The sequence below is a fragment of the Plectropomus leopardus genome, chromosome 20, assembly GCF_008729295.1.
Source record: "Plectropomus leopardus isolate mb chromosome 20, YSFRI_Pleo_2.0, whole genome shotgun sequence".
NCBI lineage: Eukaryota > Metazoa > Chordata > Actinopteri > Perciformes > Serranidae > Plectropomus > Plectropomus leopardus.
The window spans coordinates 4,969,602-4,997,509 of record NC_056482.1 but is presented as its reverse complement, the minus strand read 5'-3'; the positions used below and the strand labels follow the sequence as shown (position 1 = coordinate 4,997,509).

The window sequence follows — 27,908 nt, the reverse complement described above, 5'->3', positions numbered from 1 at the left end:
CTTCCTACAGCCGTATCAGAGCTTGGAGTCACTGTTAATGCACACCACACATATTCCACTGTTGCTTACACATTAAACTTAAACATTCAACTTTTTCTGTGAAACAATCACAGGAGACACTACGTATTTATGAACGAGTTTGTTTACACCAGTTGCTCCTCTCTTGTATTTCAGACATAGTAGCTGCTCAGGGAGAGTTTACTGCATATTTATCTTGCTTTTACCACCAGTAACAGCCAGCATTGCCAAATCAACTAAGACTGAAAGGTCCAGTGTGCCTGATGTAGGGGAGTGGAATATGATATTCCTAACTGTGTTGTCATTTGTGTGCTATCTGCTGAAACTAAAAACTGTTGTGTTTTCCTTACCTTAGAAGTTTTTTTTGTTATCACACCATTAATTGTAATATGAAATGGGCTGATATAGAGTCACATTTTTCCCTTTGGTGCTCAGAAATGTTCTCACTGTGTGCCAGACTGAAAAAGAGCTTTTGGAGTGAATCTGCAGATCTGTAGCTCACTCCACCCTCGATGAGTCAGTTTCTTCTGCTTTCAGCCTAAAACATTGCATCAGGAGTAGCGCACTGTTGTTTATGCATTAGTTTCTTCTGTTTTCTTCATCATTAATAAAAATGAGGAGGTTTGATTGTGGAAAAAACATTGTGAATTAAGAGACAACATGCCTAAACCCATTCTCCATTCCCCTTAGTGCTTCAGGCTATTGTCACAATCCAGCAAGAAATTTGCCTGTCAGTAAGCACTTACTGAAGTTTAGAGGTTACATCAAAGACAGATGTGGCACGAGGTTACTTGTTTTTAAGAATTTTCAAATTCTAAATTGACATTTTGATGACTCTCCACACAGATGCTATGTGGACCAAACCGGAAAACCGGCATGATCTGTTATTCCAAATTAAGTGATTCTTTCTGAAGTCAAACTGAAGTGCCGTGCCTCCATGAAAGAATGTCACTATTAAGTCAGATTAAATATTGAGCTAGAGAAGAGGATAACTGAACCAGAATCAGAGAAGCGCTGGACTGCATTAGAGAGGTGTAACACCAAGCTGTGTTTATGTCACAAAAATATGTCTTTTCAGTAGTAAGAAATAATTTAGATTGCTTAATTTCCTCTATTAAATTGTTTTTTCACAATCATTTACACTCCTAATACATGTATATATAGCTGCAAACAAAATATGCAAAACTATAAAAAGTGGAATTGTCCCTCCTGGCTCTATTACAGTCAAGATGGCGGCAAAATAACAAACATTTTTTTTGTTTGTATGTTTGGTTTTTAATCTCAAAATATAGTTAACTTTAGTGGAGCATTAGCATATCGTGTATGGAAATAATCAAAATCCTGTAGATGCTCTAGTTAAAAATAAGACCAAAATTTTCTATTGATATAAGTTTTTGAGCCACAGTGAAGGCAAAAATGTGGCCACAACAGAGTGAAAGGCTTGTTTTTAGCCTAGCCAATTGCCAGAAATGCCTTTTGCTCTATGCTTTTGCAGTGTGATTTTGTTGAGGACTTGCAGGCCCCAGCAGCTGGTTGAGAGTTAGCAGTTTAACACAGTACAAAACAGACAGGTTTTCAACAAGTATGAATCCTCAAGCACATGTGCACACAAAATATCAGGCTGATTGGTCCAGTAGTTTTGTGAGATCTGAGAGCTGCAGGCAGACAGATACACTCATCAGCTCGGATGGACTGCCAAATTAACGGAAACAACATTTACAAGTTACAGGACTGTTAACAGCTGGCCAGCAGGCAGAAAGACTGTGGGGAATAGGAAAAGTTTTTTACATCTTACCTGTTGAATTAAGGATTTGCTTCGACCACCTAGATTATGAGCAAGAATAACCAAGAGTGCAAGTTTAGTTTTGTTTCAGTTGAATTTGAATGAAACGTGTTTTATGATCAATTAAGCCTCTTCAGTCTTCCGTGACCAAGAGAAAGTTGATTTGGAAGATGTACAGTTGCATTTTGCTGTTTAATAAGAGAAATAACTGTGATATATTACTTTTCTTAACATTTTGAGATTTTCTATTTTGTATTTATTAGTCCGAGAATATGGCATAGGCATTAATTAAACATGGCATTAATTAAACAATAAAACATGATGTGGATTTTAACCCTGCTTTCAAAATTTTAAAAAAGGAAAGCTTAGGAAAGGGTCTGGTGGAAATATTAGCTGAAGAATGAATGTGATATTGACTAGAATCTGAAAAAATCTCTGTTATATGCTTTAAGTCAGCCACAGTGCTGTCAATATGTGATCTTGAGTGAAAATAAGGTTTTATCCTGCACTGTATGCTAATATGGTTAAAACTGAGGAGAGTGTGTTGTGGATAAATCTGAAGAAAAAGCCTAAATTTGCCCTCTCACTGGAGTGCAATCTTGTGTTTTTATTTTCCTGTAGTTAAATGTGCCTCACTCTCACTTAATCAGGCATGTTGATTAAGTCTCTAATTTGAAGCGGTGGAAAGGAGGAGTAGATGGAGTGGGTGGGTGTGGGAACAAGTGTGTGTGTGTGTGTTGTACATAATATCAGTCAGTCATTGCAGAGGATTACAGTGTCTTCAGAGAACATTTCTGTTTTACATTACTTCATTAGGCTCCCTTTGATAACCTTTCATTTCATATTATTAGTTTTCATTTAATCCCAACCCCTGTCTAAGCTGCTGTTTGCAATGTACTGCATGAAGGAAGAAGCCTGTGGAGAGACAACTCCTCTACAAGTGTAGGGCTGCGTAATTAAGCAATAAGCCACGAGAGGCCGAGCTTTACAGTGATTTTTGAACAGCTGCTCTGAGATGTGTTGTTATGCACGACTTGTTAGACGCACTCAAAATCAGTCTAAAGTAAGATTTTTGTTGATTTACTACCTTTAAAAAAAAGGCTCTAAAATTTGTATATTTTAATCAGTTCATAACAATGAAAATTCATATAATTGTTATATCTAAAGATTACTTTGATACTGTTTATTGTCATTCTTTCAGCTATTCAAGATATTACACTCTGTTATTACCTCTCCACATATTTTTTTTATTGTTAGTGGTGGGGTCTGCCATCCTCATGCAGGATTCAAATTACCTGCCTACACATGATGGATCCCCAGAATGGAAGCATGTTATCTCATTAATATAAACCTCACTGTTTACTGTTCACTTTGCCACAGCTATATCAAAGCTTTGAGTTACTGCTAATGCAAACCAAACATGCTTCTGCTACCAGGACATCCTACGTTTAGTCTGGAGCAATCACAGGAAATGCGATGTATTTGTCAATAAGGTTGGTAATCAAAAATCTACACAAACAAGACAACGCGAGTTTGTTTGGCTGCACTGTAAACAGAGACTTGCTCCTCTGATGTATTTTTGAGAAAGTAGCTGCTCAAGGAGAATACACTGCAGTATTTATCTGCATTTGGTGTTACCACCAGTAACCTCCGCTGTTGTCAAATCAACCAAGACTGAAAGGTCCACAGTATAGTGTTTAAAGGAATGTAATGGTATGTTTTCATTGGCTTATAATACCCTCAAACTAAGAATCGTGTTTGTGTTACCGTATAATGAACAATTTTATCTACATACAGAGTGGGTCCTCTTCCCCGGAGTTCACCATTATGTTTCTAAAGTAGCCCAAAACAGACAAACCAAGCCGTTCGCTTTCCATAGTCATCTTATTCCGCTGCTTTTGCAGTGCTTTAGGCATAATATACCAATGTAATAAGCCACCTTTTCCCATCTGTGTGATAAGCTGTTGGATTGCATCAGCTGAGAACATGTCCAGACAGAACTGTTCACAGTGTTATTATAGCTGTTATTATACGCCGGTGGACAGCTGGACTGCTCCTGCCTTGGCAGTATGATACTGAACAGGCAGGTTCAGATGAACAGTGTCAGGTTGAAACGCTGCCAGTAATGATGTAATATAAGGAGTAAGAAGGTCCCTATAGGGCAAGCAGTGGATGGACCCCCCAGGTTTTCATGCGGTAGTCCGGTGTTCACTTCCTCTCTGAATGTGATAAGGTTTTTTCTACACCTTACCATGTACCCTTTTGCCTAAACCTAACCATCCATGCCAGCATGTGTATTTGTTGATGATCCAGTATTGGTTGTCATATCCTTTTGTTGATTAATTATAACCACATGCAGCATCACCCCACTATGTGTGTGTTGACATCACCGTAGCACCATCCCAGAGCGTCAACAGCAGACACAGGGATACCTAGACCGTAATATGTACATGCGGAATTCCACTGCAAAGCGTCAACATGTGACGACTTGGGATGATAACGTGTTGGGCAAACCAGACACTGGCTTTAGGTAGTACCATTTGCATTTTTGTGTTAGACACCGTAGTTCTTCTGTATGCTTGGCACATGAGAGAAGTTTCGTTTGGTTGCAATCTGTAACCTCATCACTAGATATCACTAAATCCTTCACCCTAGACCTTTCTTGTGAATTCTAACTTTAACTTACCCTACTTTAGCCATTAAATATTATTGGATAATAATTTTTTTTTGCTTCAGTGTAGTTATGTAAATCTTACTCAGGGTTCTACATTTGTACCAACAATTTTGCTGAGGAGAAATGTGGACAAATCCTGAGTTTTACTCTATAGCACAAAAACAAAACACATCTGGCTGTTATCTATGAATGCAGTTAAGTTCATGCCTGCTCATATATGCCATTTAATCAGCACCACCTCCAACCCAGTATCCGCCCATAGGCTCTAATTCCACTTTTCTTTGAGGGGGGTGTGTATTTGTTACTGTCACTCCCCCATGCCCCCTCTATGCATTTTTAATTGCACACTGCGTTTAGAGATGGGGATGGCACCTAACATTATCTGTTCATAACTCTGTATTCATATATTAATAAATCTATTCAAGTTGGTTGACTGAGGTCTCAGGACATCACATATGTTGGTTGAAAGCTGCAATTTCCTAGATGCCCAATAAAGCCTCACTATTATTCGTTAATGGTCCGAGCCTGTCATCTTTTGTTCATAGTCGGGCATAATTGAAATAGCAGGCTTTTAAATTCCCATCAGTTGTCTCCGGAAATGTTTGCCTCACGCCTAGCTCATTATGGGCTGCATCCCAGACAATATACAGATATTAACGAAGGACCTGTGTGACATTAAGTCAAAGTTCTGTTGCAGAAATAGATTATTTGATTGTCACAGAAAGTATTGGTGTTCAGATGAAGCATTTAATTGTATTGTTTTGCTTCTCTTTTCTACCTTAAATTATAGCCCCTTCAAAGAAAATAATGAGTGCTCACGCTCTCCCTTAAAACAATAACAGGCTGATGTGTTCCTCCTCTCAGTTGAAGCCTCCGCTGGAAAGCATTTAGTGTCACTTGTGTATAAAAGGATTATGTTTTGCAGAAACTATAAAAGAGAATATGAGGGCTCAATACTAATGTTTTGCATTGCTTGCTATCTGTTTGCCAGAACTGAAGTTTTAATAAGGGTTTAAAAAAAAAGAAGAAAGAAATGGTATAGATATCAGTATTCATTATCTCTTTAATTTGAAGTGGATAAGTTCATCTTAACCTTTACTAAGAAAAAGGCAATGCTATTTTTTTAATATTTATTATTTTTTGCATATTTTTTATTTCCATAGGGCTGTGATACCATATTTTTTTAAATATAGGCCTCTACCAAACGATTGAGATGTCCCTTCTTTAAATTTGCAAAACAGTAGAAAATTTAAAACTGCACCTGCACTGTTATAATTCTTATGTTAGTATACATGCATATTTCCATTTGTTTCAGTAATAGTATTATTTTCACGTCATTATTCTAGAAAATTTACCATTGCAGTCAAAACATCTTAGAAATGTTGAAAATTCATTCTGATATTTTTTGTCATCTGATTTTTTAAATGCGTTCGTGTCCCGCTGTATCATTCTGCACCCCCCCATCTCAATTCACATCACTTCTTTTTTTCCTCAGCAGCAGTTTGTGAGCGGGTTGGATAAATGATCTGTCAGTCTGTTCAGAGACGATCAGACCAGAATGACAGATGAGAGGAGCAGCTGCTTTGAATGCATGTGAACTACAGACCCAGCAGAATAAACAGTTATGTTCCACTTTCAATGTGCCTGACGTCCTACTGCTCCATCTGTGCCCAGAGTATGCTATGCACTCCGAAAGTGTGGTGCAGTGACTAAATGAACAGTATATATTGCAGCTCCTAAAATAAAAACTCAATTTGTGGTGGCAGAGATTTTAATAGTGGGAGACTGCCACAAATAAAATAATATGTGTGAAACCCATTATATAATAGATAACATTAAATGTATAGTTTAACAACAATGAATGATCTGAAAGGTTTTTTTTCTTATTTTGTAGTAAACAGTCACTTTAAAGCTTAGAGACACTACCTTTACCATAGGTCGTCAAATCAAACATTTGGCAGTAAAAATGTCCATTCAGACCTCTGAAGACACAATGACACAATGACATCTAGTGGATTTTCTCTTTTTAAGCATAGCATACCTAAACTTAAGTGTAGAGATGGCTCAGTCATTTTTCATTAAGATATAGTGTTTCAAAATGTGTTAACAATGTACAACCAGAACTTGTACAGTAGAAAAAAAAATCCCTGAAATTGATTTGAGTAGCGTTCTCTCCCTCTCTTCCTCCTGGCAAATCTGTTTACTGCTGATAATCTTATCATATTCAGATTTCCCTCATCAACATGTCCCTGCTAATCTGCATCTCTCTTATTGATCACCCTTGTGATATAATGAAAGCTAATCAAGCAATCTTGTCTGCAGGGCTGAAGATCCGCGAGGTGATGATCAACGTGTCCCGTCAGCAGGTGGAGGACTTCCACGGCCCAGAGGATTACTGGTGTCTGTGCGTCGCCTGGAGTCACCTGGGAACCTCCAAGAGCCGCAAGGCAACTGTCCGCATTGCCTGTAAGCAACATGTCACTTTGCACACTGACCTTACTGTCTGCGAAAAGGTTATTCCTCAGACTGGTAGCATGATGTATTCCATGTTCATATATGTAAGCGGAAAAAGGTCACACATGTAGAAATTCCCTTCCTGTAGTTTTTCTTTAATGCACATTGTTTATTCTCTCCCATAGACCTGAGGAAGAACTTTGAGCAGGACCCCCAAGGCACCGAGGTGCCTCTGAACGGCATGATTGTGTTGCACTGTCGTCCCCCAGAGGGTGTGCCCGTGGCTGAGGTGAGGGCTCCTTGCACTTCAAACAATGAACATTTTCTCCTGTGTTGCCTGGAGAGGAGCAGTCATCCGTCTGCTTTCCTTGCAGTGTAACTCTATATTCATGATACGTTGTTTTGCCACACACACACAAACACACACACACACACAAACACACACACACACACACTCACACACACACAGAAACACGTGCATTTTTCCTTCAGTTTAGTAGAAGCCAGAGTTGCAGCTGATGAGCTGAAGCTGCCGTTTGTTTAGTTTCTGAGGCTCGCTCTGTTCAAGGCGGAGAGATCATTCATACACAGGGAGTAATATCTATCCATGTGCAATCGCTATGTTCTCGGGTAAAAGGATGTACAGCTATAACTTATTTAGATGTCATGTATTCATTTCACTCTCGCTATCATTCCCCCTCCTCAGAGTGTTTGTGTGTGTGTGTGTGTGTGTGTGTGTGTGTGTGTGTGTCAGAGAGAGAGAGAGCCTGCCGTTGCCATTTTAATTTTTACTATGAATATGAAATGAGGCTCTTGCGGACAGTCCTGTTGAGTGGTGTGTGTTGTGCTGCTCTCTGATGTTGTGCGCCTTCATGTGAAGGCTCAGCAGGCAGATGTGTCAGTATCAAAGCCTGTGTGCCCAGGCATCTGAAGCTTTGCATTTACTTAAAGGCGCAGTCCACGATCCGTACGTAAACAGAGTGGCAGCACCACCTGCACACACAAAGCACAAGACTAAAACCCTGCGTTTACTTCCAAAAATGACTGACAGGTCTTTACATGTACTGGCTGACAAGTTATTAATGTTTTATGATGCTAATACTAAAAGCTTTGTTTACGTCAATGACCTCTGTAAACAGCAGGAAGACAGGTATGTTTATATTTATTGTATTTATTGACGTCATCTATAAGTCAAACCTTTTAATTGCATTCAGAACTGTTTGATTCAGGCAGTGACCCTTTTTCAGGAGTTTGGCTCTTTTCCAGCACGTAGATTATGCACCAATGAGGTTAAAGAGCTGACTTTTACTCTAGAGCCTCAGTAATTGATAGCAGGAAACATCTACATCATGTTTTAATCATTGATTCATGCATGGAATACAAACATTTTCACTACTGTAAAAAACACACATTTTGCTTTATAGCTTGTTCATCTTACCTATTAACTTTTTTTGCAGAATCCATACCGATTTAAGATTTGATGTCTCAAGAACTTCAATATGAAGTGTAATTTTTTTACTTTTCATTAGTAAGTTATTTCAGCCCGTTCTCACTTTGAACTTGTCAAATACGTACGCTCTGTCAGTACTTTGGCATACGAGTGTGATGCCAAAAGCCACTTTCTGTGTCCAAGCAGAATGCGGCTGGATGGCGTCAGAAGAGAAGACAGAACCTGTGGTGTTGTTATTGTACACCGGCAAAAAGCCAGCCAGCACCGACTGATCCACATGCAACACACACTGGTGGCTTCACTTGAGAATGCGGCCAGATAGAACCGGTCACATGTGCATAAATAGCTGAAGGACAGCGCCAGGTAATAACGCTGGTAAAAGCAGGCACACTCGGCCACCGCAAGTCCCTAGAGCACATGTCTTATGGACCAGTATATCTGGGTATTTTATCGTATTTTATACTCAGAAAAAGACTTTAGTTTTTTTTGGGGTTTTTTTGCTTCATGCGCCAATGAGCAGCTCTCAAAGGAATGAACAGGGCCTGGACTCCATGTCTGTATTCAGACTTCCTATAATGCATCCATGTGCTAGATAGTGAGATGTTGAAGTTTAGGGAACTCTGACTAATCATAGCAGACTGGGCTTTTTCGGGAGGGGGCTTAAAGAGACAAGTGCTTAAAAAGCATCTCAGACAATGAATGTGGGGTGAATACAGATGTTCCAGCACAGTTTCACACAGTATGGGGAAAAAACGTTTTTTGTTTTTTTTAAAATATTAAAGTATGTAAATACGTGTAGAAGAGAGTAGAAAAACCCGAAATATAAGTATGAACCTGAAAATAAGCACAATAGGTCTTCTTTCTATTCCAGCTCAAGGTGTGTAAATGTACACCTGAAGGATAAAGCCCACACATTTTCTCCAGCTGGCTGCATTATTGGTTTTGTATTTTTGTATAAATAAAACATTGATCACAAGACAAAAGTGTATTTGAGCTTTAAGACTCCTTAAAGATGACCACGGAGTCCTTCCACAGCGCACATAGTGCATGTAAGAGTGGGTTTATGCATTTTGTGTGTGTATGTGTGTGCGGTGTGATGAATGATTCAGCTCTCACAAATGGAGCATCGGTGTACCACGAGTCTCCCCCATGCATTGTGGTCATCAAATAGGCAACGCCTCATGCATTCATTAATGTGGCTCTGGCTAACAAAGAGAATGGTTATAGTAAATAATGCAGGGACAAATCCAGCTCCCTCCAGTATGACTTGCATCGGGAAACAAACTCCTCACATCAAGAGTTGGGAATGTGACTGTACTTCTCTTTTCATGACTTAAGGCATTGCTGAGAGGTTAAAGCCTTTTTTTTGTAACCAGCTCTGTGAAATTTGGCTCAGAGTGAAGCTGTAGCTACAGTTTGAGTTGAAGGAATTGAGGTCATGGTGCAGTGTGTTCTGTTGAACCCTGTGTGTATTCCAAGCCATATTTATTTTGGTCATGACATTTATTTGAATGTTTCATATTCAGGCAATTTTCAACGGATCCTGATGGAAATTAATACTTTAACAGTTGAGATAATTGCTGAGTTGACCTGATGCAAATGAAATGAGTTCCAACTTTGCATGCTGTTTTAAGACATAAACGCTGTACAGCCGACTTTACAGCTTGAAATCCCCTTATGTCGCCGCTCTCTTCATGTTCTCAGAGGCAACACTAACAGCGAGAGAGAGGAAAGAACTTTATCCGCATCTCGCTGTAACTAAGCCACCCGGGAGTTTACTGGGCTGCTGTGTAGGATGTTAATGAAAATCAGAGAATGCCATATTATCTGTCCCAGCAGTGATAGAGGCAATAATCTGTGTGCGCTCTAAGTCCGACCACAGAGAACGTACCATCGTAAAACAGCTTAAGTCCGCCTCAGTTTATTGGTGACAAGAGTCAAGATGGCCAAATCTTTTCACTTGGCTCCACTTTTTATAGACAGGGAGCACTTTCGAATACAGATTATATACACTGTGATGTTAAAGTTATTACATCATTGGTTCTGTTTAGGGCATGATAATCACGTAATCATTTTTCTTAAAGCTGCACTGAAATTAAAATCCCCTTTCGCTTAGAAGTCAATATACACTCGATAAAGCTCAGTGTTATTTTTTGACTTGTGTACTTATTTTGTCAAAATTTTAAAAAAGAGGCTGGTCCTTCGAGGTCACAACATGACCTACTGTGACACAGAGGTCATTTTTCATAACAACAACTGGACATATGAAAGACCAGTGTGGGATATGTGGGGGCTGCCAGGCATTTAAAATAACATTAACAATGAAGACACACTGAGTGGAAATCAGTGTTAAAGTTAGTATGCCAGGCTTCTTTCAGCATGGACGCCAAGCCAAGCTTAGCTGACGAGGTTCCACTTTCTGAGTGGAGTGCATGGCCTCCTCCAAAGAACAACAGATCCCTCCAAATGTTGAATGATGTACAGGGAAGGGCTGTCCCAGATACTTGCTAACACTGACAAAAAGGGGAAAAAGCCCGTCTGGTATCAACATTGCAACTGCTGTCTTGGAAAACACCCACCCAGAGGCCTGAAGCCTAGACACAGTTTCAAAAAATCTGTCAAAAAACAGTTTCATTCTCAATTGTAAAATGTTAAATATGCATAAGAGCTTGTATAACTAAATCAAAATCCCCAAAGCATAAAGATCATGGCCATAATGATGACGGCATAATTAATGTAGCTCTAAGAAAACAACTAGGGCACCGTCAGGAAACATAACTGTCAGTGAAAATTACACTTTTTCATTTACTACACTTTACTATTCAGATCTTATAGCCTCACAAAGTGATGCTACACATCTCAAGCCTAGTTGTTACTATGGAATATTATTTTAAAAAATACCTGCAAATGACTGATAAAGCGCAGTAGCTGAAAGCCCAACCTGTTTTTGTGGGTAAAACTTCCAAACCTCATAAAAGCACATTAAAAAAACACATGTAGGTGTTGTAAATAGCAACTGAAGCATGGCTCTGGAACAACATGGCCTATTTTCAGGCCTCAGATTTATGTGATTTAGGAGATATTTGTCACAACGAGGAAAATTATTATTCTATTTAGTCTGACTGTTGGAGAAAACCGACAAACATCTATTATACAGCTTACTTAAAACGACATCCAAGCAAAATTGCTGTTGAGTGTTGCCAGCTCTGAACGAGTGAAGTGAAAACTGTGGCTGCCGTTATGAGGGTAAAAGTTTACTGGTAGAGAGTGAGGGAAAAAAAAGGCCTCCAATAACTTTCTAAAAAAAACTGTTTTACAATCATTAGCCTCGCATTAACCGCCCAAGTATTCTATACCAAGTGTAATTAATCATCAAGCCTCTCATCCAAAGTCATTTGAAGTACTTAAAATGTAATTATTCAGTGATGAACATAACATTTCCAGAGACGGTGCGGAGATAAACCAAGGACACAACAAGGGTTTTAGCCACCCCCGTCTCTGGAATATGCTGCTGTCAGATTCAGAGGGCTCATTTGTTTAATGTGATTTCATGAAAGTCATTGTTGCATTGAGAAAAGGCCATACATGACTGAGGGAGAGGGGTGCAGGAAGTGAGAGGAGGACGGGCGCTTGTTAATGAAACTCAACCGTAATTGAATCAGATGGAACAAAATCTTCTGCAATGCTTTGTAATCGTCTTTGCGTCGCTTTGGCTTCCAGTTGAAATGATTGTAAATGTAGGTCATTACATTTGCTTTCAGAATAACTGAGTATTTAGTCCAGATGCAGGAGGAATTGGAATGACTTGAGCTGACTTGTTTTGGGTGTCAAGTTTGAGATGATACCTATGTGCACATATTGCTGCGGGCCTTTTTTTGCTCTCTCATCTCGACCTCTTCAAACAGCTTGAAGCTATCAGAAAAATGATACTCCGTAGAGTGCACGGACTCCCTGCTGACCATTTGAAGCTGCTTTCAATATGTCATGACTTTATGTCATTTGCTCTCTCTCCTCTGGCTGGAAATTGCCCGTTACTAAGTGCTGGAATGTAACTAAGTAAATTTACTCAAGTACTGTACTTAAGTTTGAATTGAGGTACTTATACTGTACTCAAGTATTTTCTTTTAATGCCACTTTATACTTCTACTCCAGTATTTTACTTTTGACTTCACTATTTTATCTGACATTTATCTGACAGATTTAATTACTTTACAAATTAAGAGAGATTTTATAAGAGTTTATAAAATATGATATCTTGTTATTAATTAAACTACAAGTTTCTACAAGTACAGCTGCAACAATTAGTTGATTAATCAATGTGTCGATTCAAAGAAAATTAACTGGCAACTTCTTTTTGTAAACATCCACATCTTTCTATTTTTAATTAAGCTATTTTTTTAGTTCTAAGGGGTGTTTTTGATGACTTTTGATGACTCTAATTTGTTTTTTTATTTTTTTTATTTTACATGTTTTTTTATAAATTTGACTTTTCTGGGATATTCTTATCTTCTTCTTATCCTTTAATATAATTTTGCTTTCTGGGGAGGTGGGTCCTATTTGTTTTAACAAATTTTTAGTTTTTTTGGAATTCTTTTTTTTGATTTGGTTTGTTTTGTTAGATTTTTCTGCACTGTACTTTTACTTGTAAAGCTTTTACATACTTATCTACTTTTACTTAAGTACCATCAATGCTGGACTTTTAAGTCTAACAGAGTATTTTCATAGGACGGTATTAGTACTTTTAGGACAAGGACCTGAATACTTCATCCACTCATTCTAAACATTCTAAACAGTGCAGATCAGTTTCCATTAGCTTCGCTTTAAATTAGCTGCTGTTTAATGGTCAACACGGTGACCTTGACACCGCGTCGCCCTCGCCTCTAGCAGACCGCCGTAAGGTCCGCTCAGCTGGGTTAGGTGTGGTGTAGTTCAACACCGGTTGCTGCTATCTAAGTGGAACAAATTTGCCAATTAAGCAAATCCGTTTCCTGTCCTCCCCAGGCACTGGCTTATCAGGCTCATTTGAGTCTGTCCTGTCCCTGCCTTCTCATCAGCATGTGCATCTCTCTATCTCTTTACCCCGAAGGGGAGACTCTAGGACCGACACAGAATGCAAATCGCACTCTGGGTTTCAACGCCTCCTACTGTGAACACTGGAAAACAGTAAAGGAGGGGCAGAGTGAGAGAGATGAATCAAAGAAAAAACATGAGACAGAGAAACCAAGCAGTACAAGATGATTATTTTAATTTACTTTAGCGTAAGAATTCCCAGAGATAAGGGCCCCGGCAATTGAACACTCACCACCAAAGAGAGTTCACATATATTCTACTGCTACGATCACAGAGAGAATACAGGGACAATTATGTGGTCAGTTACACTGAAGAAGACAACAACTGAGGCTCATTTCCACCTCTAGATACTTTGACTTCACTTTTACAAATGTCTTTATAGTTTCATGATCAAATGGTTGAATTCAACTAAATAAAATGCCTCAATTACAATACTTAATGTCAATTTTAGGTACTTGTATTCTACTTTATTATTTATATTTTATGCTACCCTATATTTCTACTCCACTACCTTTCAAAGGGACATCTTGTACCCTTCTACATTTTTTTACCACCTTGACTTGTACATTGCAGATTCAGATTATTAATATAAATCAACTAATAAATTTTAATGTATAGTTATAGATTAAACCATCTGTCAATATATTCAGTGCAGGGTTTAAGTCTTGAACTCTTTGAAAGTTTATGAATTTGAGGTGAAAAAAAAAATAGTCATAATTATTATGGGTGTAACAGTTCACAAATTTCACAGTTCGGTTTGATACAGTCAAGTGGTGTCACTGATCAGTAGGTTTACGATACAGCAAAAACAGGGAAATACCAGGGATGATTTTTATTTTTTTATTTCCTGTTATTTTAATTCATTTATTTATTAAAAGTAGCATGATAAAGTATGATCTCTTTTACTTTGAAGATTGATGGAGCTATACCTGAGTGTCCCATATGCTGAGGTGTCTTATTAGCAGCACATAAAAGCTCCTTATAACATATTAAATGTAGTATTGTAGTTATAAACAAATACAAATAAAAGAAACAATTGTTTCTGAAATGTCAGAGAAAATTCCTCTTTTTTTAATGTATAAAAATTAACAACAAATTTTTTTATTTTATTTTTTATTTTTTTGTACAAAGCAGGAATTATGGTTTGGCTGGAAAAGTTTCAGTCTGAGTCTGAGTTAAGCAAAATCAGTTCTTTCTTAGCACAATATACATTTTAAAATGCAATGAATACTGAGCTGAAAGCCTCATATCGAACACTTCAATACAAATATGTGTATTCTTATACCTGTAATAAATAGTCAGGGGTCAGTCAAAGTGCTTGAATTTATTTATTTTGGGAAAGAATGGAAATTTTCTGTCTTTATCGCTCAACTTACACAATATATTGTTTTGCTGTGCTGAGTTACAGAGAAGGCAAAAGACCACAAAGTCTGCCATCACTGGCCCTGTTTATACCAGGTAATAACATGCTTCTTGGGTGATCCAGTCACAAGTGGACAGCTCTTATCCTGGCATTAGAATGCGTCTCCACATGCGTCTCGAGTGACCACTTGAGGTTGGGTCCCAATTCTCCACTCTAGATGCAAATTAACATTCAGTTTGCAAAGACCAAATGCTCTATTGTTTTTCACTGGTGGGAATGCAATACAGACAGGGTCTATTCCTTATCCTATTCCAGGCAAAGATGTTCAACACACCTGTAATATATCTCTATGTGCTTTTTGAAATTTTCAGACATTGTGGACAAAGCCATATTATGCAATTTGAGAAATAACTGGATGTGAGAAAAAAAGGAGGAATGAGGGGAGAGGTAACACTTTCAACTCTGCTGTGATAGCCACTGCGCATCAGTGCAGCAGGTTTTCCTTCACTGTGGCTCAGGACACATGAGACTGCTTAAACAATTTGGCCATATCCCACCCAGACCAACTCAAAAAGACCAAATCTCAACATTCATCAAGAACGTATTTAATGCATTCACACCTGTGCCTCCAGCTGTCCACTTGTGATCCAATCACCCAAGACGCATGTTAATTCTGAATGTGAACGGGGCCACTGTAACACAGCACAATTGAGAAATGTTCTGACAGGCATGCTAGTTTTCATCATGAAATTGTCAGTATTGTAACAGTAAGTAACCTTGATCTGAATTTCAGACTATGCCATGTTGGGTCCTTGAATTTAAGTGCATTGGGGCTGGAAAGTTGATATGATCTTTAAGAATGTTTGGGAACATGGGGTACATCAAATTAGTCCGTACATTTCCTACAACAATAGTGATGTTTTCACGTTAGTGCATCAATAATCACTACACACTAATACAATAAATACGTTATTCTGAAATTCTGCATGAGTAGTTTAATTTTTTGGTACTTTGCATGTTTTTTATGCTTTTGAACTTAATAATTAACTTAATACTTTTGAACTTCTGTTTAAGTAATATTTTGCACTTGTAATAATAATATTTCTACACTGTAAATTTGGTACTTGATCTGAGTACTTCTTCCACCCTTTGATTGTGATTAGGGTGGCTGGTAACGTTTGTGTACGCTTGCCACAAGTGCTCACCCTGTTTTCTTATCTATTAATTAAATATCATCAATATTTTTTCCATAAACATCTTCAGTATCTTAAATGTAATATCAAAGCAAAAACACAGTCAGTATTGGGAACAGGGACAGAAAACATCACAAACACGTAGCATCTTAAACACTTCGACAGTGTTGCAGAGGGTGGGCGAGTGATCCTTAGTGAAGGGCAGATCCATACTGCAGTAATCAATACATCAACACTCAGGCACAGCTCACTTGTTATCGATACCAACTAAAAAGGATTGATTAGAAAGTTGTTGTGTTTTTAAATGTGGTTGCAAGGTTCTGGCAGATATTAAATGCACTAAACTAGTGCATGTTTGTGCAACTGAACAGACTCTGGTGATACAATAATCCCAGAGGTCCACACCACAGCCGCCCTCCTTCAGTCTGTAAATATCACAGTATAGTAATTGATTTTGAGTAGATCTATAAAATGGGCTTATTTTATTATTTCTTGTTAGACTGACTTGAGAAATCTTTCTCCTTTAGTGTAAACTTAATATTTAGACATGTTGGTACTTAGATTGAACTTAAATAACATGTTATATATTACAGTAAAAGTAAATGGCCTCGTGTGATGTATATTACATTTACATTATTGTGTCAGAATTGCTTCCAGAAATTGGTGTGAAATGCAGCTGCCCATAATGATACTGCATGGTACACTGCTTATTGGTTAGACATTATTCTGCCTTTGATGATCTGGGCACAAATAAGCTGATAAGCATTATTTTTCACTCACTGTTGTAAATATGTTAACTCTAAATAAGTAGTGTTGGCAGTGATTTGTATAAAAACATTGTTGAATGAGGTATTCTTAAAGCGGCAATAGAGATTTTGGTTTAGATATTTCTTTGTGAAGTTAATGCTGATTGCGCAATTTAATGGCTATGAAATAATGAGACCTTTGGGGTTTAGATTGGTTCCCTATTAGCCTCATTTTCACCATCCAGTTCTGTCTGCCAAGGGGTCAATCTCCCAGGAATGTGAAGGCTCAATTTCCAGCACAAACCACGTGCATCAACCATTGCATAACCAAAACAGGAAGACAAAATTGCTAGCTAACCCCAGCTACCAAACACTAATAAAGTAAGTTCAAAGTAAGTTCTTTACAGTTTGGTAGTTTGGTAGTTGTTATACTCCAAGAAAAGGTATAAATATCAAAATATGCTCAAGGTACAAGGACAAGTACTCAATATGCAGTATAGCCTGTTTTAAAGAAAAGTATCCATATATTTGCGTGGGAACCTAGACATTGCAGACAGGTGTTTCTTATGCATGTTAAATAGAATCCTCCTGGTGCCACTGCACACTCCCATTATGCTTCACAGTGAACAAGTTAGTTAACTGAGAAGGTAAAACCTTGTGTTTATGCCGCATTTATAGCTGTACTTTCAATGCCCTTTGTATCTTGCACTAAGCGCTTTATTCTGCATGGCTTTCTCACTCTCAAACAGCCTAATTAAGCCAAAAGTGTATCTCCTATGTAGGAGATAGCACCCCATAGGTAGGAGATAAGAACCAATATGTAGGAGATAAAATCTCATATGTAGTTGATAATATCTCATATGTATTAGATAGTATCCTGTACATATGAGATACTATCCTGTACATAGGAGATAATATCTCCTATGTAGGAGATAAAAATGTTTAACCTTGCTTCTCAGGGCTTCTGTACTTTATCCATGAGTATACATCATAATTTATCAGTAGATTATATTTTTTCCTAATACTTTGAACCTGCAAAGAATCTAAAACTTATAAATGTGCAGGAGTAAAAAGTACAATATTTCCCTCTGAAATGTAGTTGAGTACAAGTATACAGTAGCACAAAATGGAAGTATTTAAGCAAAGTACAAATAAATACAATGCACTTAAATACAGTATTTGAGTAAATGTACTAACAGATGGATTGGTACCATTGAGTGTCAGAGAGCACTACAATGTGATCCAGTCACTTTGCAATTAGTTGCCAAAATGGTTGGCGAGTGGCACACGCTCTTTTAGCAAATGATAAAGTAATGATAACAGTTTTCTTTGTATGTGAGAGGTACTTTCTGGTAGAAATCTGTGCCTATTAAGCAGATTGGGTACCATTGATGTGACTGATCCACAATTATTACAGTTTCTTCTCTCTTCTCTCATAAAGAAAACTATTTCCTACTCAAGTATTTTGATGTGAGAGAGTGAACAACATAAAAAAAAAATGATTGTTTGCCATGAGCTTATCGCCAAGTACCATATTGGCATACTGCATCAAATGCTGCTGACAGGGATTGTCAATATGGGAACAGGGCTTGTGCCAAGGTTTAGAGTGAGATACAAACAGCAAGAGAGGAGGCAGGCTTGTCACAGAGGCCACTCTAGTAACAACCTAGTGTTTATAATGTACCTGCAGAATGAAGCTTTGATAGTGTTAATGTACTGTAATTTATGTTGTATACAACATTATCTGCTGAGCTGGACAACCCTACAGTTATAATATCATATAGGTGTATTGTATTACATTGTAAGGTTGTTATTTGGTTCACCACCTTCATCCTGCACGCATACAGGTCCATGATTAACCCAAAAATGAATGCACATCACACTGTCTTTATGTCTTCTCTGCATTACTCTAATAACTGATTAATGATACAAAATAGACAATAGTTGCACATTTTTCCAGCTCATTATTTCTACTCACTAAGTGGCTATAGAAATTAGATTTGTCATTGTAAGAAATGTTTATAATGTACTTCAGTGTGGAGCGTCTCTGAATATCTTGCTTCAGGCAATGCATTTAGCTTGACTCGGTGTTTCCTGAGGTGGCATTATTATCCACTAAATGTTGAAATATATTTAATTCACACAACATAATGGTTAAATCTTGGTACCTGTCAAGTTCAATTTTCGCACTGCTTTATAAATATGTGTCCCTCCTGAATATGTGATGGGAGAGAACAAAGGCTTGGGGGTTAATTTTCAATTCAGTGAATTTCCGCGCTTTATATTTCTCCATCATACTTGTTTATAGCTGCCCACTTCATGCAGGAAAATAGTTTTTGAGTTTTACTTGTTTTTTTCTTGTTATGAATGGAAGTTTATTTTCAAGTAATTTTCAAGTTATTTCAACATAATATGCCTGAGTAGAGATAGCAATTTGTGCTTGAATTGATATACAGAGCGTGTAGAAGCACAACTGACCTTATGACACTAAACTTGTATAATTATAAAAGTTCCCCTTATCAAGTAGTTGGTGACCAGTAGCTTCATCCTCCTTTAATTAATGTGACCTTTTCTCACATCATAACAACACATGAAGTTGCTGTAATTTAAAGGAGCCCTATACTATATTCAGAGCATTAATATAGCAGCAAGCCACTCTTTGCTATGTAAAGATATAGTGGAGTAATGTCATCTTGAGCAGAGAACGAATGCTGCCTCTGTGTGTGTTGTAACCCGAGCTTCTCTGTTTTCTGTTCTGGTAAGCCAGGTCTGCCTGACAAGCATGTGTGTATCCCACTGGATAGCTCATCGGCACTGCTCTGCGCTGTGCTCATATGGCGATTTTGGGCAGCGTCATCACAGACGTGTTGCCCCATTAGCTCTGTCAGCACTGCTGCTGATGTTAAGCCGCACCATTAGCTGCTAGCCACCAGCTCAGCTACCTCCATGTTGAAAACAGTGTCCAGACAACTCACACACTTTGAATTTCACAAGAGGCAAGGAGCTCTACACAACAATCAGAAAATTAATAAAGCAGCAAATTGGTTTTTGCTGTTTAAAAGTATAGTGGAGTAATGGCACCCTTACTAGAGAATGAAGTCGTCTACCTCTGTGTGTGTTGTAACCTGAGCTTCTCTGTTTGTTGTTGTAGTAGACAGTCCAGTCTGCATGTCACTGCATGTGAGCCCAGTATGTGTGTCTGACTGGCTAGCCTCTGCCAGTGATTTGCACTGTGCTTATGCTGCTTTTATAGCGCTGTTAGCCCCACTAGCTGCTAGCTGTAACTACCTCTGATGCAGGCTTAAAGGGTAGGCAACTCCATCCCCACGTTTTGCGATTGTACCTTTTATACAGAATGGTGAGGCGGCATAATTGTCTGAAATGCCCACCTTAAAGAGGTCGAGTAAAAGGAGCTATACGCTGTGAATATCATAGTCTGCATTGCATTCAGAGTAAGGATATATAAGTAAAGCAATTTAAGACTGGAGCTGTAGTATGCATGATTTTGTTGTGGCTTGTATAACAGCAGATATCCTGTCATTCTGTTCAGAAAGCCAGCTGTTGGTTCATTATTATGTAATGGCTTCCAAAGACTTCATCTGTCACAATGTCAGCTGATTCCTAGTCTCGCATTTGGCCCCTGCTGTGTACGAACTCTCCCATCATTTCAGATCCTGCCACTCCCTCCTGCCACCTTTTCCCATCACAAATCCTCCCCCTACACACCTGTTCCCACTTCCCCATCACGCCTTTAGCATATATACTGTCCCACTTCCATTCCTTCTCCACCAGATCTTCTACTGTGCCTCCGCTTTAGTGTTCCAGCCATTTTCTCTGACTACTTGCTTTTGACTTTGGCCTGTTTTCGACCTCGAGTAAACTTTTTTATTTTACCGGCCCGCTCTCAAGAGTCGTGCTTTTAGGGTCAAACCTGTTTTTAAAAGAGCCTTTACATCGTCTCTCTGTGACATCAGAGATGCCTTTTAGGGCGAATCTTTTGGAATACTGCAGACAATACACAGACTGCGTATAATGTGACCCTGGTAAAAAAAAAAACAAAAAAAAAAACAACAGAGCTCACCTCTGTCATCCCTTCACAAAAAAGGCTGCAGTATTTGCAGAGAAGGTGATAAAGCACAGACCTCCCACTTGTCAAGGTTAACTCCCCACTTCCCAGATAGCGGACAGGGCGGCAGTGAATTAAAGAAGGCAAACTTTTTTCAATTAGAGGATGAACCAGACTTTACTCTATTTGTAGGACTATCAGACCTCTCTAGATAGATAAATAGATAAGGCAGTGTGTCAGTGCTTGAAGCAAAACACAAAATTATAATGTGATTGCTTGAATAATCCTTTAAAATGCATAAAAGCAAAATAATAATTGCTATGATGAAACCACGAGATATGGGTAAATTTTGAGTGATTGAAATAGAAATTTTGCCCTTTTTTCCACCATGGCAGGTTGAAACAGACTGCTTTCATAATTGAGTAGATTAATGGTGGCAGCTGTGGAGAATGTAATACGGCACGGACGGCAACACACAGCTTGATTAGACATTGAAGGTGTGAAATAGTGAAAGGCAAAAAAAAAAAAGAATTATATAAAGACCTGGATTGATAGAATGACCGAAGCAGCCCACCACTGTGGCTGCTCGGTTTGTCTTGAAAGCTGTGGAGCCAAATGATGAAAAGAGTTAAATTAAAGGCACATGATGAAAGACTTCTAGGGCCATCAAAAGGAGAAAAAAACGTTTGCGACAACATGACTCCTGATTTATTGATTTCCCGGCTCAATTTTTTCATCCGGGGTGCTTCGAAAGAGCAAAGCAATCTCTGAGTTTGTTGGCTGTTGTTATATTCCCTTGGCAAATGGACAGTCTCTATACACATACACACACACACACGCACACTTGAGTGCAACCCCATGCACAAACACATGGAGCTCCCAGTGGGGAGGAGTTTTTAATCCTCAAATACACTGCCATAAATCAAACCCCCCTCCCTCCTGCCCTAGCTCGTCTCCCTCAATGAAAAGCTCAAGCCAGTGGCACATTACCAGCAATTTACAGGGCCAGTCATGCAAAGAGAGGAGCATCAACATAGCGTCCTTTATTTTGTAACTCCTTATTACTTTCACTCACCACACAGACGCTACATTGGATTAGAAGATGAGACCTACCTACTGCTTTACTCCCTCTGACTGGGTGTCATTCATGTTTACCACAAAGCCCTAATATTGCAATCAGAATAATCTTCAATGTCATAGTAAAAATATACACATTCTGTGGAACTGTCTCGGGAAACACCCTTAAAATGAGAGTATAGCGTTAAGTAATACTGTCACACAATTTCCTTCGATCATGTATTTAAAATTTGTTTCATTTGTTTCAAAAACATGGGGACAAAGCAATTAGAAATTTAATAAGAATTTATCCAAATATTGGTAAGGAAAAACTGAGAAGGTATTACCTGAAAATTGGCAACAAAAAAGGACAAAAAAAGTTAAAAAAAAAAAATAAATATATATATATATACATATATATATATATATATATATGATATATAAAAAACTTATATATATTATATATTAAAAATAAATTTAAAAAATAACTTTTTAAAGAATTATAAAATAACATTGCCTGGAAAGAAAACTTCTTAAAAATGATAAAATAATTCAGTAAAATAATTTTAATCTTTTAATTAAAATAATTGGGATAATTATAGATGTAGTTGGGCATTTTTCCCAGCTTTTGTAATAGATAATTTTCTAATTCTATTTATTCTCTCCAATTTGTGGGACAATTCTTGCCAAGTTGCTCATTACCTTTTTCTCATGAAAGAAAACAAGCATTTTTTTTTTTCGGTTTCAAAAGTTTTAATACTTGTAAAAGGCGTTCTGAATGCAGAAGAGAAAAATTATGTTGTTCTAGGTTTCAAAGGGTTAATGGCTAATCAAAATAACTGTAAAAATCAATACAAGGGCATACATATCTCAGTGTACTATATAAAGCCCGCTCCCATTCTCTGTAAATAGTCTACAATAATGGATTAATGGTTGAAATGTGGTTATATTAAAAATATTATATGAGATATAAAAATATAAAAATATTCTGATTATGTATAAAGACTGAGTGCAATTAAGTCCTGTCCACACCGGAGGGGAAAACAATGACTTGCATAAAGGTGTCTGCTATAGACTGTATATCAAGATGGACAGCTATATGACAGCTCCCCAAAAGTGAAGCCAAAACACCTCAACCCTCCCCTAGTGACTGGCTGCATTATAGCTCATAAAGCCCGCCCCCTCCATGTTAGTGGACACGGGACAAACTGAACCTGAAAGTACACATCAAATACATTTTTACTAAAGATGCTTCCTGTCTTTTCAATTAGTTATTATCATGCTGAAGTATGTTCAGATGTTATTTTTACTGCTAAGTTTGGTTTTAAATAGTCATTTGATGCTATGAAAAGCGTAGCGTCAAATGACTCCGGCCTCGGCCCTTTGCTGCATGTCATTCCCTCTTTCTCTCTCCCCATTTCACACTTGTGCTGTCCTATCAAATAAAGGCAAAAAACCCAAAAAATATGTTAGAAAATGTGTAAATATTCAATACCACCAAAATGACACATTTTTTTTTTTTTTTTTATAAAAAAATTTATATTACATTTGCTGTATTTACAAGGTTACCAATTATTAAGAATTCATCATAAACAGGGTTTCACAAAGTTAATGAAGTTTCACCAAACTCAACACCTCAAAACCTGAGATTTTTTAAGGTTGTTTGGTGCTTTTACAAAGGATAACAAAGAAATGGTTAGATTGTAAGCCAAACGCATCAAATCAACCGCACAGTAATACTGATCCAACCCAATGTTCTCTTTTAGAAGAAGTTTCAGAAGTCATGTTGCACAATATATTGCATGTGGCTTCAAAAACTAAAATGATAAACAACTCATTCATTTTACAAAAGGTGAAAACTCGGTGCACAAAGGCACTTTCTTAAAGTCGCACCGGAGAGACAGACAGACAGACAGGTAAGACAAAAAGCAGTGGACAGGCATGCAGACATGGAGAGGAGAACTGTGTATGCACTGCAATGCTTGAAGTGTGTGTGTGCGCGTGCGCGTGTGTGTGTGTGAGTGTGTGAAAGAAAACACATTTAATATTCCAGCAAACTAAAGTTAACATGCAGATGTAGAAGTACTCATATCTTTTTTTTCTTTTATTTATCTTTTAAGTAAAGGTAGCAATTCTACAATGCAGTAACTAATACTGTAACTATTTTTGCATCAAGTGTCACTTCAGCCAGTTATTCAAAGTTTGCAGTCCTTCAGTTAGTAACTTTTAAAAAGCTGAGGGGGGTTATCTCATTATAATTATTAAATTATTAGGGCCTGCTTTAATATTACACACACTCGCATATATATAAAATATTTATATCAGGCTATATATATATATATTAATATATATATACTATATATATATATATTATATATATATATATATATATATATATATATATATATATATTATATATATATAGAAAGACACCCAGAAATAATGCAAGCATGTTTTTATGCTTTGATGCCTGTGGGATCAAAAATTGCAGTTTAAATGAGTTTCAGCTGGCACATTTTTTGCACTTAACACTATAAATGGAACAACTTTGTTTACACAGTATATTTTAGACTGAGCTGTAAATTCCAAGATTAAACAAAAATACACTATCTTGCCAAAATATATGCCATATGCATGAACACAGCAAAAATTATAAAATTAAAAATGAAGCATCAAAGTATTGGAAGTTGTCTACGTGAAAGCCTTTTAGTCACTCGTGCATGTACTCTGCTGTTTTTTCAGGTGGAATGGCTAAAAAATGAAGAACCTCTCAACTCTGATGGCGCCGTTGATACAAGAGGCGACCATAATCTGATCATCTCCGAAGCCCGCCTCTCTGATTCCGGAAACTACACCTGCGTTGCCAACAACATTGTGGCCAAGAGACGCAGTGCCACAGCCACCGTCATAGTCTATGGTAAAATATTAAACTTTTCTTATTTGTATGAGGTTAGATCTCAGCTAAAAAGATGTGACAGTATAATTCTTTAGGTTTGCAGTACAGATGATCAAAACAATGTCAAACAGCTTTCCAGTCTGCATCAAAATATCAATTTCCACTACAGAAGCAGGCTGTCAAATTGGCACCTCAAGCAGATTCCCCAAAGTCATTAATATAAAAAAGCACCGCTCAACCGCAGCGTGTGGTCGGTTTTTTTTCTCCACACAAGAGTCTATTGAGCAGGTAATGGGCAAGTGATCCCTCATGTGTAAAAACAAGGAGACACAAGCACAATATTTACAAGAACTCAATTATTAATGATGGAGAGGCAATGACGTGGGCTGTCACAACTCCCCGGCTTTAATCTGACACTGCTGAACACCTTGCAGCCAAACGCTTTGTATACCTGCAGGCCAACAGACACTGTTTTCAGCATTTTACAGTCCTGTAGAGAGCTCTGCAGAGACAAAGGAGAAAAAGTGAAATTATAATGTCAAACTCACACCACCTTTTTTTTCACACCAGAGGAATACCTTGTTAATTGGAATGTTTCGGAGCTCATTTTACTGACCTTTTCTCCTGTTATTTTTATGTTTTTAGTGGAGGACGCTTAGCCACTGCAGATTTTCGTCTAATTCTTTCTGACAGCTCATTGTTGAGGCCCATCAATCATTAACTTTCTTAATGCTAATGAAGTCTAGACAGGCTAACTACTCCCAATAGCCTCTGACAGATGTACAATGGTTGAATACTAGTTTTTCTTCCCATCCTATGACAGCAAATGAGCTGATTAGTCAATCATGCAGCATTATTTTAGGCAACAAATCACAGGAGGAAGTAGAGAGGGAAGACACCATTGATCCTCTTTATAAAGACACCTCTGTTCCTTTGTCACTTTTGAGTGAACCCCTGTTTTTGTTTTTATTTACAACAGAGAATATACCGTCAGCGACAGAATGTAGGCCAGCTTTCATTCGTGTGGTGTCTGTTCATCCCTTTTATTTTCATGCTATGGCTCACGCAGTGAAACGGAGGCTGGTCATCGTGGACAGACTGGTCTCCCTGTAATGTGCGCTGTGGTCGTGGTGTGCAGAAACGTTCTCGCACTTGCACAAATCCAGCTCCTCTCAATGGGGGAGCCTTCTGTGAGGGCATGTCAGTACAGAAGAGCACCTGCAACACACTGTGTCCAGGTAAGCACAAGCACACACTCTTCAAGCTGTTAGTGTTTGTGTGTTAGCTTGAAGGATGCTGAAGTATTTTGGTGTTAAGTCTCTGCACTATAACTTGCATCTTTTTTGTATGTGCATGTGTTTGCATAAATGCATGTTAATTTAATACATAACTGTATATCTTCCTTTTACAGTAAATATGCAGGTTTTTGTCAAGCACTGTTAGTGCACATATGCAACGCACCACATTTGTACATAAACCACACTGTAATTTGAAAGTTTGACAAGTTAATTTACTTTAAATCTAGGAAATTGCCTTGAAAAATGTAAGTAATTATAACTGTTAATCTTATTTATCTTCACTTTATATGTAATTGTTAAAGTTACTTAAAATGTAGTCATATCTACTCACTTTTAGGAAGTTGTTGCAACTTAAAAAATACAAGTTTAATTAAATCAGTCTTCATAGTCATCATTCTGCTGGTTACATACTAGTCAGTCATATTTGTATCTTCTTAAACATGTTAAGAAAAACTCGCTGATCTCCTATCTTCATCAAAACCTCTTCATCTCAATCAAGTTAAGTCAGATTAACTTGATTTATTGAAGTTGCTGACACAGGTAATTTCACTTGTCATGGTTGCAGCAACTTCACAAAATTAAGTAAATACAGCTCAATTTCAAGTAAACAATTACAGATGAAGTAGACATAAAGACTTGTAGTTGTATTTACTTTCATTTTTTTCAGGTAATTGGTTTCGAAGATTAATTTAGGTAAGATCAACTTGTCAGATTTTTCATTGCACACAATCGTGAAGGCTACAATTATGTGGTCAGTTTACTGACAGGAGTAAAGAAGTGGTATAAGAACTGAAAAGTTAGGCTGATGGATGGGTCAAACAAACACAAAGACTTTCCCCAAACAGATTGGCGATTGTGTCCCATGTAAATGTAATGATTTTGGCCCTTTGCTGCATGTTACATGCATACATATATATATATATATATATATATATATATATATATATATATATATATATATATTTCTCTTCTGGATGGGGCTACAGCTGCATCCCATAGTGCAACCCTGTATTGTATAATGACAATTAATCCCAGTATATTTGTATATTTACTGGGAGTTATGTGCTGGAACTATTTTTCAGCTGGACGCAGTGACTTTCTGGAGTCTTGTCATCACTGTTACTTTGCCTTACCAGGAAACAGTGTGCTGCACAACCGTCATAAATCCACAAATTGTTGTGTTACACTTTGGTCTTTGTATGGATGTAACAAACAAGATATTACTTATTAAGTAGAAGGACACTCGCAGAGCGCAGACCTCCACCAAGGCAAAATGCCCCTATTGGCAATATTGAAGGTGCAGTATTCCACAATCAGAACGTTAACATTACAGCACACTATGAATATTCATGTCCCCACTTGCTGGCTCTTTACTACAGTTCTGCACTGCCCACTATCTGCACAAGAGACTGATAATCATATGAGGCGGTTAGAACTGAAGATGCCTCTCTCCTGCATGCCAGCCGCTGCAGGATAAACAACAGTAAACGAAAAACATACCAAAGTTCCAGCTCACACCAGCATTCCCAGGTTGACACTTATTTTATTGACAGCTTATATTAAAAACAAAACCCTTTTTGTTTTGTGTGTGCTGGAACTTTGATTTTCTTTTGCTACAAAGCCAGTAATTTCCCCAAAATGTTGAAGTATCAATTAAAAAGACCATAAATGTGACAGAAAGTAAAGGCAACAAAATGGTCTCTCTGATCGATTACTCTCAAGAGAGTTAAAAGCTTCTGTCAGGTGATTTTATTACCCATAATTAACAGAGGAAGCTGTCAGTCTCAGTCTAAAAGCTTGAGGTAAGCTCTGCAGTTAGCAGTGAAGGCATTTCATTTTTC

At 37.7% G+C, this 27,908-nt stretch overlaps 1 protein-coding gene across 1 annotated transcript in view; it reads left to right on the top strand.

The window, feature by feature from the left end:
- Positions 1-27,908, top strand: part of LOC121960063 (netrin receptor UNC5D-like) — an 89,742-nt gene that overhangs the window by 25,391 nt on the left and 36,443 nt on the right. Inside the window, 5 exon segments of the mRNA XM_042509661.1 lie at positions 6,798-6,941; positions 7,115-7,218; positions 24,616-24,783; positions 25,438-25,443; positions 25,839-26,007. Coding sequence (XP_042365595.1) covers positions 6,798-6,941; positions 7,115-7,218; positions 24,616-24,783; positions 25,438-25,443; positions 25,839-26,007 — 591 coding nt within the window.